This window comes from Talaromyces rugulosus, chromosome V (genome assembly GCF_013368755.1).
Source record: "Talaromyces rugulosus chromosome V, complete sequence".
In the NCBI taxonomy this organism is placed as follows: Eukaryota; Fungi; Ascomycota; class Eurotiomycetes; order Eurotiales; family Trichocomaceae; genus Talaromyces; species Talaromyces rugulosus.
The window spans coordinates 3,511,615-3,521,356 of record NC_049565.1 but is presented as its reverse complement, the minus strand read 5'-3'; the positions used below and the strand labels follow the sequence as shown (position 1 = coordinate 3,521,356).

Sequence of the window (9,742 nt, the reverse complement as noted above, 5' to 3'; positions counted from 1 at the left end):
GCTACTTGCCACCGCTCTTTCATTAGATGGTATCGATGCAAATGCCTTGTTACCGTGGTCGGTAAACGGATGAGGCTGTGTCTGCTTTACTCCGAACACCGAGAATCGGCACGATCCAATGTATGCCATGCCAGACCCAACCTCGGGAAATTACATCTGGTGCATTGACAATCAGTGATTCTGTCTGCCGAGTACCGACCAACAACGTCGGACCCGCGTCGATTGGCCTCCTGTTATGAAGGGGGGTTGCCACTTTGACAGTGCCGGCTAGGCTGGGACGATCCCTGAGCCGCTCTATATCCTTGGCCAGTAAGATTACATAACAATGAACGAGCACGTTCACTATCAAATTTTATTACTAGTAGGATGCTGAACTTTCTTATGCAAAAATTTAAATGATTCCATCTTTGATTTTTATTAAAAACTGGTTTTTTCTTTCACAAGCCTCGCCGTAGCAGTGGAATTACGTTAGCCTGTTTCGAGTGAGCATTGGTTATTTTTCCTGCTGAAGAGCGGGTAGGACCTTTCGAAATCTCCATCTATATAGTTGAAGATTAACTCGGAAAGGGGCTAGAGATTCTTCAAGCTTTAAGCATTATCCTGATCAATCACGCAATACGGCCCACGATGTTGGCTCTCCTGTTTGTCGGTCTCGCTGTTCTAGCCCAGGCTAAAGACGTACTGTTTGAAATTACACTCACCTGGAACACGTCGAGTCCTGATGGATATGCGCGAGAGGCCATCTTAGTCAATGACTTGATCCCGGGTCCGCCGCTTTACGTCGATCAAGGTGATCAAATCTACTTCGTTGTCTGGAACCTGATGCCGTTCAACACTACTATCCACTTTCACGGTATTTGGAATCTTCCCTCGCTTGTGGGCAGTTCGCCGCCGAGCTGGCCGGTGGACTCGTGTACTGATTTGTTTCTTAGGAATTGAACAAGTCAACACACCTTGGTCAGACGGTGTCCCCGGGCTCGCACAGCGTCCAATTCAACCTGGTGCGGGATTTCTGTATGAATGGAATGCGAATGAATATGGAAGTTATTTCTACCATTGCCATGCACAGGGACAGGTCGATGATGGCTGCTATGGGGCAATCCACGTCCGAGCTTTAGAGGAGGTCGCCCGTCCCTTTAGCCTTATCACGAACGATTCGCAGGAAATGGCTTCCATCACTAAAGCGGAGAAAAGAAGTAGTCCCATTATTTTGTCTGACTGGACGCACTTGACGTCGACACAGCGCTGGAAAGCTGAAGTGGCCGCTGGCCGTGATTCCCCCTGCACCAATTCGATTCTCATCAACGGAAAGGGCTCCGCCGTCTGCTTGAGCCAGGCCGAGATCAATTCCAGCATGACTCCAAGAATGTGGACCGTGACTGGCGGGGTCCCGTATACAGATATGGCGTAAGATTTTCCTTGCGTTGAATTCAGGGACCCGATATGGTATGGACATGATTGCTCACTGTACCAGATGTCTACCTCCGCAGCTGGCTGTTGGCCAAGGCAACTTTCCGCACAATCTCAGTGCTGCGCCGCAAGGATTGTGGTTTGGCTGCCAGGCCTCCACAGGATTCGCTGAAGTCCTGAATGTTGATGCTAAAACACAGTATGTGAGCTACGACGTGATCTCCGCGGCTAGTACATCCACTTTTATCTTCTCCATCGACGAACACCCAGTGTGGGTGTATGCGGTTGATGGCCGATACGTTACGCCGACTTTAGCTGATGCATTCACGATAAGCAACGGTCAGCGATTTTCGATCCTGGTCAAGCTGGATAAACCAGCCGCATTGTATAATATCCGCACGGTTGTCAGTGGACTCAACCAAATTATGGAGGCTACCTCTTATTTATCATATGCTGGAAGATTAAAGCCAAATTCCTCCTCACAGCCGTACATCACGTTGAATGGAACTGCCTTGACCTCGGAGACCGTGTTCTGGGAAGAGACTGCAGCAATACCTTTCCCGCCTGTTGCCCCTTCTCTGACGTCGGATGAGACGTATATCTTGCCTATCGCTCGGTACAAAGCTTCATACAATTGGACACTGGGCATTACCCAATACCCAACCTTCCAGGCGGGGGGAGATGAGCCGTTACTGTTTAATCTCAACGCGCAGGGCTCCTCCAGCCCGTGGGAAATCCGCACCCAGAATGGATCATGGGTTGATCTGGTTATTGTCACCGAAGGCGTCGCATCGCCACACCCGATTCACAAACATTCTAATAAATACTTTGTTATTGGTAAGGGAACCGGGCTATGGAATTATTCGTCCGTTGCAGACGCAATTTCCGCCCAGCCATCAAGTTTCAACCTCGTCAATCCGCCGATGCGAGACACGTACTCCACTCCGGCGGCGGCTGGGAACGGATCGTGGCTTGTTCTGCGCTATCAAGTTGTTAATCCGGGGGCATTTCTCCTGCACTGCCATATTCAGTCTCATCTTGATGGCGGAATGGCGATCGATTTACTGGATGGGATAAATAAGTGGCCCGCCGTGCCAGCCAGCTATTTGCATTCCAATGGGTTTTGAACGTGTTAGCTCACTCCATAGAGTAGACTGGCCATAAGCATATAGAGAAGGCTGAAGCTTTTTGTGATGAGTACCTTCCTTTCTCAAATCTCTATATCATATAATTTCAATGGAAAAAGTTAATTCACATGGTATGGTAGTCCTTGGATAATACTCCTTTCTCAGTTCCTAGCCTTTCTCGATGAGCAAACTCTCACTATCTATTTGTCATATGACAAATAGAAAATAAACACACCTCGGCGTGAATAAAAACTTTTCGATAGTGGGTTCACTGGAAGGCAAATACAATAGGCAATCTTATATCGGCACAATGGATGGCATCTCTATGATATTTAGTTCTAGCTGGACCACTGGTATATTCTAACTTGGTTACATAGCCTGTGCCATTACCACCCCAAAAACGCGTCTATATGAGGTTTTCTACATTGGAGCTACTTGTGAGGCCGTGAGACCTTCGGGACGCACCAGATGCCGCACCTCGCTACACTAGCCTCACAGAGGGTTGCCAAGCCACTAATGAAGCGGCATATATATACTGACCTTCGCACAGGGGTTGCCGAAGGTCAGCAATCAGTTTGACTACCTAGCGAACCATAGCTTTACTATCGAATCCAACTCTTGCCTGCTCTCTATATAATATCCTCACATTCTGATTGCTCTTTACCTTCGGGAAGAGGGCTAGCAAGTTTCGGAATTATGGTTACTACCAGGAGCACCCCTATTCCCACTGATACCACCGAACGTTCCGTACCGGCGGCAGAAATCCAACCCAGCATGTCGGAAACACTGGATGGACATGGTAATAGGGAAGAACCGGCGGTAGAACTGGAAGGGAATCACCCCACCAGTGAAGACCTGGACCTAGGGATGGTGCGGCCACCCCCGGAACAGGAACTGGAGGACATGTCGATGGAAGAACTCGAAGCCATGAAAACCCAGCTAGACCAAGAGCTCCATATCGCGAACCTGAAACGGCAGATCCTACAAACCCGAGCGCAGCTACGTGGCGCACCGGCGCACGAGAACCAAGACACCGGAACCCCCGACAGCAGCGCTCATGGGGAAAAGAGACCCCGAACCGATACGATTCCTGCGGAGAAGCGCCCCTCGAGATTCAAAATGAAGGACCCCTACAGTGGGAAATCCCTGACCGAACTCGAGACATTCATAGGACGTGCGGAATCATGGTTCGGTAGATATCCAGAGTGGTATAGCCAATATCCACACCATAAAGTTGGCGAAGCTTCGGACAACCTGAGCTCCAAGCAATTTCTCAACTTCAATATGTACCGGAAGGAGAAGGAACCAGAACCTATCACTTGGGAAGACTTCAAAGCGCACCTGCGGCGACTGTTTCATGATCCTGAGCTCCTTCGCATTGCTGCCACACGAGATCATAATGATGCCAGGCAGTTGGAGGGTCAATCGGTATGGGAATTTGCCCGCTACCTGCGAACCCTCGAAGACCAGATGGACATGCAGTATAGCGAGGAACAGCGTATGAAGCTTCTCATGGTAAAGGTCCTGCGGCCCATCCAAGATGAGTCGCAGAAGTATCCAGAGAAACCCCGAACGTACGAGGGCACCGTGCAATTCCTGCAGAAGCTGGAAGATGCCATGCCCGAACGTCAAAAGACAAGAAATTCCCGACGGCGGGATGGTCACGGCAGCAGCGGTAACGAATACCGGGCAGCCCCGAACCATCGCCGCGCTGGAGCGAGACCCCCCATGGACAAACGTGGGAAGGATGACCAGTTCCCCCGAAGGGACGAGGCCGCTGCGGGCAGAAGCAGTGGCGGAAACCCGAAGGGAAAGGAACGTGGGAAGCCTAAAGGGGATCGGACCGGGTCCACCTGCAACTATTGTGGCAAGGTAGGACACTGGGAAAGGGAATGCTACAAAAAGGGGTTCGATGAAGCGCGAAAGGCGTCCGAACCGTCAAAAAACTAGGACCCCGGTGCTTGCATGTAGCGGCCGCGCTGGGGATAGCCCATGAGGGGGATATGGGGGAAGAGCAACTGTTGATAATAGAAACAGAACTCCCCAAGCTACTGGGAACCGCGAAGGTGCGGACCCTTATTGATAGTGGTGCCCAGGGCAATTTCGTAAGCCGGGAACTCGCTGAGAAGTTCACCGGGACTACTGGAAAAGCCCCCAGGCTAGTAAAAGCCATTGACGGGCGAGTTGTCCGAACGTACGGGCAACGCCACACAGATATAAGAGTCACGGACTCCGAGGGGCTGACCCGAATGAGCGGGCACCCCCTTTATACAGTGGATATCGATGGATATGACATAATCCTCGGTATGCCCTGGTTAAAAAAGACAAATCCCGACATAGATTGGGTCGCAGGGCGGTTTAGATACCGGGACCGTGCGTTGGCCGAAGGGATAGAGACTATGTCTCCCCATGAAGCATATGAAAGCCTGGTAGCCGGGTGCGCGGCATACTGGATAGACCCCCAAGACGCACCAGAATTGGGCTTGCGCTTATATGCCGCTCGTATCCCGCAAGGGGATGACGGGGCGCGCATCTGGGAAGCACCGTCGGACACAGAGATGTCTGGAACGGATGAGCTTCGACTGCCAGATTATCTATCCGACTATGCGGATGTATTCTCAGAGAGAGCTGCCGGTATGCTGCCCGAACATGCGGAGCATGACCATGCTATAGACTTAGAACCGGGGACAGCTCCCCCTTACAAACCTATATACGGGCTCACGGAAACCGAACGTGAGGTCCTAAAGAACTACCTGAGTAAAGCACAGGAAAAAGGTTGGATTAAACCATCCAAAAGCCCAGCAGGAGCCCCTATCCTTTTCGTACCGAAAAAAGATGGTGAGCTCCGACTGTGCGTAGACTATCGGGGACTTAATGCAATCACGGTAAAGAACCGTTACCCAATTCCCCTGGTCCGAGAGACGTTGGACCGCTTTGCTGGCGCGAAGTATTTTACCAAGCTGGATCTGAAAGATGCATACCATCGTATCAGAATCCGAACGGGGGACGAGTGGAAGACCGCTTTCCGAACCCGTTATGGCCACTTCGAATACCAGGTGATGCCATTCGGCCTTGCAAATGCACCGGCCACATTCCAGGCATATGTCAATAAGGCAATGTCGAACCTATTGGACACCTGTGTGGTAGTATATCTAGACGATATAGTCATATATTCAGCCGACCTGCAGGTACATGAAGCCCAGGTGCGGGAAGTTATGAGCCGATTGAGAAGCCATAGCTTATACTGCAAGCGAAGCAAGTGTAGCTTCGGAGTGGACACCATAGAATATCTTGGGTTCATTATAAGCCCACAAGGAATAACGATGGACCCGGACCGGGTTCGTACCATCGCAGAATGGCCCGAACCGCGGACGGTTAAGGAGGTCCAGTCGTTCTTGGGGTTTGCAAATTTCTACCGTAATTTCATACATCAGTTCTCGCGCATGTCAGCGCCGCTATCCGAGGTGACCAAGGGTCCTGCGGGGAGAACAAAGCGCAATAGCCGAAAGGGCAGCGCCATCCAAGGATTTAATATAACCTCGGAAGCCAGAGAATCCTTCTTGAGCTTGAAGCAAGCGTTCCAGTGCGAACCTGTGCTAAGACATTATGACCCAGCGCTCCCGATTCGCATAGAAACAGATGCTTCGGGCGGAGCCCTAGGAGCGGTAATCACTCAGCTGTTTGAGGATTCCCAATGGCATCCGATAGCCTTCTGGTCCCGGAAGCTCAAGGGACCAGAGGTGCGCTATGAAGTGCATGATTCGGAACTTCTAGCGGTAGTAGAAGCTTTCAAGCACTGGCGGCAATACCTAGAAGGTAGCCGACATACAATTAGGGTCCTGACAGATCACAGTAACCTGCGGTACTTCGCTACCACTAAGGAACTCAGCAGGCGTCAGGCCCGATGGGCAGAATATCTATCGGCATTTGATTTTAATATAGAATACCGCCCGGGTTCAAAGAACCCCGCAGATGCGCCAAGTCGTCGTCCGGACTATATGGACAGTGTTGAAGAAGACACAACGACGCTCCCGACCCTGCAGGAAAAGCTGCGAAGGGGTTACTTTGGGAAACAAGAACAAAACCTAATCTCCCCACATAACCAAGAATTATCTGCGAATGTGCTGGCGCAAGTACGGAAGGCTCAGGGGACGTCTTTTACCGTCGACGAAGAAAATGCCCGCAGGCCCGAAGAGGGGAATGCCCCTGCGGATGAGAACACCACCGCTGGCGATACAGGGGGTCTAGAACTCCTGGTGCCACGGTCCCTAGCGACCGAAGCTATGAGGACTGAGACGGCCTATTCAGAAATGAAACCCGACATGGAGAGTCTCCTTCGAACATGCCAACAAGGGGACGCCTTTGTATGGAAGAAGTCGAAAGAACTCCGTGCGGGACAGGCCGAGGGTTCGGTATGGAGTATCGGGGAGCGTGATCTTCTCCGGTACAAGGGGGCCGCATATGTGCCACCCGATAAGGCCTTGCAGTCGGAAATCATGAAGAATAACCATGACGATGCGCAGGGAGGCCATTTCGGAAAAGCCCGCACTGTAGCGGCTATCCGTCGGAAATACTATTGGCCGGCATTAGAAGCCGACGTAGACTACTACATCCGAACCTGTTCTACCTGCCAACGGGTCAAGGTACACAGGCACCGGCAGTATGGGCTACTCAAGCCGTTGCCAGTTCCATCAGAACCGTTTGAAACGGTAACCATGGACTTTATAACAGGATTGCCACCTGCGGGATGGCAGGGAGCGACGGTTGACGCTATACTGGTCATCGTCGACCCATTCTCAAAATACACTATCTACTTGCCGACGCAGAAAGCGTTATCGGCCGAAGGACTAGCGAAGCTACTCCTAGAGAACCTAGTGCAGTGGATTACCTTCCCGCAGTATATCGTCTCAGATCGGGATAAGCTGTTCACCAGCGAATTCTGGCAAACCATGTGCTTCTACCTGGGGATAACCCGGAAACTGTCGACGACAGCCCATCCACAAACGGATGGACAGACGGAGCGCCAGAACCAGACGGTGGAACACTTCCTCCGATGCTACGCGAACTATGAGCAGACGGACTGGCCACGGTGGATCCCACTGGCGCAGAATGTGTACAACAACAGTCGGCATAGTGTCACAGGGCAATCTCCAATGGAAACCCTCATGGGATTCCAGGGAGACCTGAGAATAGATGTTCCCAAGGACGCTCCCTCAAGTCCGAAGGATTGGGAGCCACGTGCCATAAACCGGATAGAAGAGCTCCGTACCAAACGGGCAAACATTCGGGAACGCTTGGAAGAAGCTAAGGAAGCACAAGCGAAGTACTATAACCGGGGAAAGATTCATCGGGAATTCAAAATCGGAGAACAAGTCATGCTTCGGGCAAAGAATATAGCTTCGCTCCGATATAATGAAAAACTAGCCGATAGATATCTAGGCCCATTCCGAATAGTAGATACATGGGGGTCAAACGCATACAAACTTGACCTTACTCCAAGATATAGAGGAATCCATCCAGTTTTCCATGTCTCTCTACTGGAGCCGCACTACACCAACGCTGGGAACCATACTTCTCCAGGACCGGTACTAGTAGATGGCGAACCTGAGTATACTATTCAAGGAATAGTTCGGGACCGGAAGAGAGGCAGGGGAACGGAATATATGGTCCAATGGAAAGGGTGGCCGATTGAGGAAGCCACCTGGGAACCAGAAGAAACTGTCGGAGAAACCGAAGCCCTTGACGTCTATCTGCAAAAGAAAGCCGAAGGGCAAACTACGTTGGAACTACGCCAGCGAACTAAAGGGAAGAGGAACGAAAGGGACTTTCCATTGAGGGCCCGAAGGCCGCGCATGCTGCGCAAAAAAGACAAAGAACAAAACGAACCCGAACCACCCAGGGGTATCTAAACATAAGCCCCGCAGGGCACCGCACCAGAACACCAGGATATTCATAAAAAGCCCCGAAGGGCAAGCAAACACATTTCAATTCAGGCCCGAAGGCCGCGGCATCGCCGCACAAGAAGGAATTTTTCAGACATACCCCCGATAGTGGAGGTAGTCACCAAGGGCGCGAGTTGCCTCGTGCACCCCAGCCAGCAGGCGCGCGAGTTCGGGATCGAACCCGGCGCCATAACCACCAAAGGGTTCCCTGTAACCAGGGGCGGGTAACCCGCGCTGCATGTAGGGCGACATAGTCGGCCCATACGGGGCAGCAACACCCAACATGGGGCCGCCGAAGGGGGCAGGGTATCGGCTCATGGACTGCTGGGCAGCAGCCGGGGGATCCGCCGTCATAACGGCGGGCGAATCACCCTGCGTCGCCGCAGCAGGAGCAGAACTACCCACACCGGTTGGGGGCTTAGCCGAACGAGGATCAGACCGACGACGCATCGCCATGTCCAATGCCTTGACGGCATCCTCCCAACCGGCAGCACGGGTCGCCACCAGTTCCACGGTCGCGGCAGCCTGGTCGAGCTGCTCCGCGGGAACCTAGCGAACGTCAACACCTGCGGAAACACATAGGCGAAAGGGGAACTCACCGGGCAGCACTCGGCCGCAGACTTTTTCAACCCCTTGCACCGGGGGCAGGGTTCGTCGCCGGGGCCGGGGCACTCCAGGTCAGGGTCGCGGCCCAACGACCGCAGGCACCGCTGGCAAGGCAGGAAATGCGCCTCCAGGAGACGCGCACGAGGCCTGCGACGGGGCGAGGGGGTCGGCGTGCTGGGCGGCGCAGCATCGGCTTCGTCGTCTTCATCATCGTCGTCGTCTTCGTCCTCGACGTCGTCCCCATCGGCATTGGCAGGGGAGGGGGAGCGCACGCGCTTCTTCGCAGAGGGGGGAGCAGCGGCGGACTTGCCCTTCTTCGAGGGTGACTTCTTCGACGATTTCTTCTGCACTGCAGACCGCAGCGCACCAGCGGCCACACCACCAGCAGTACGTGTTGGCCGGGTACGGCCCGACGCAGAGATATCCCCGCCAGAGGACGAGGTGATCAGCGAAGTAGCTGGGAGGCGGCGGGGGGTCTTCTTTTTTGGAGCCATTCTGCAAACCGTCAGCGAACAACGAACCGAGCAAACGTTCGAACAGGCATCGCAATCGACATGAGACAACCAGCAGAGGACATATCACTTACGTTCGGACAGCACAAACGAACGAGAGAGCAGGGGGGACAAGCACAGGGTCGGCAGCAGCGCGATAGACTGT

At 52.9% G+C, this 9,742-nt stretch overlaps 4 protein-coding genes across 4 annotated transcripts; 3 read left to right on the top strand and 1 right to left on the bottom strand.

Moving 5' to 3' along the window:
- Positions 1-627: 627 nt before the first annotated feature.
- Positions 628-2,537, top strand: TRUGW13939_09751 (uncharacterized protein; the record flags this gene model as incomplete). The annotated part of the gene is made up of 3 exons (XM_035492871.1): positions 628-853; positions 933-1,407; positions 1,475-2,537. The coding sequence occupies 3 exons, from the start codon at positions 628-630 to the stop codon at positions 2,535-2,537; spliced, it is 1,764 nt and encodes a 587-aa protein (XP_035348764.1).
- A 696-nt stretch (positions 2,538-3,233) lies between these two features.
- On the top strand, positions 3,234-4,487 carry TRUGW13939_09750 (uncharacterized protein; the record flags this gene model as incomplete). The annotated part of the gene is made up of 1 exon (XM_035492870.1): positions 3,234-4,487. The coding sequence occupies one exon, from the start codon at positions 3,234-3,236 to the stop codon at positions 4,485-4,487; it is 1,254 nt and encodes a 417-aa protein (XP_035348763.1).
- A 53-nt stretch (positions 4,488-4,540) lies between these two features.
- TRUGW13939_09749 (uncharacterized protein) lies at positions 4,541-8,446 on the top strand (the record flags this gene model as incomplete). The annotated part of the gene is made up of 1 exon (XM_035492869.1): positions 4,541-8,446. The coding sequence occupies one exon, from the start codon at positions 4,541-4,543 to the stop codon at positions 8,444-8,446; it is 3,906 nt and encodes a 1,301-aa protein (XP_035348762.1).
- Positions 8,447-8,569: 123 nt separating this feature from the next.
- On the bottom strand, positions 8,570-9,579 carry TRUGW13939_09748 (uncharacterized protein; the record flags this gene model as incomplete). The annotated part of the gene is made up of 2 exons (XM_035492868.1): positions 8,570-9,028; positions 9,079-9,579. 2 exons carry the CDS (start codon positions 9,577-9,579, stop codon positions 8,570-8,572), a joined length of 960 nt encoding a protein of 319 aa, XP_035348761.1.
- Between the last annotated feature and the right edge of the window lie 163 nt (positions 9,580-9,742).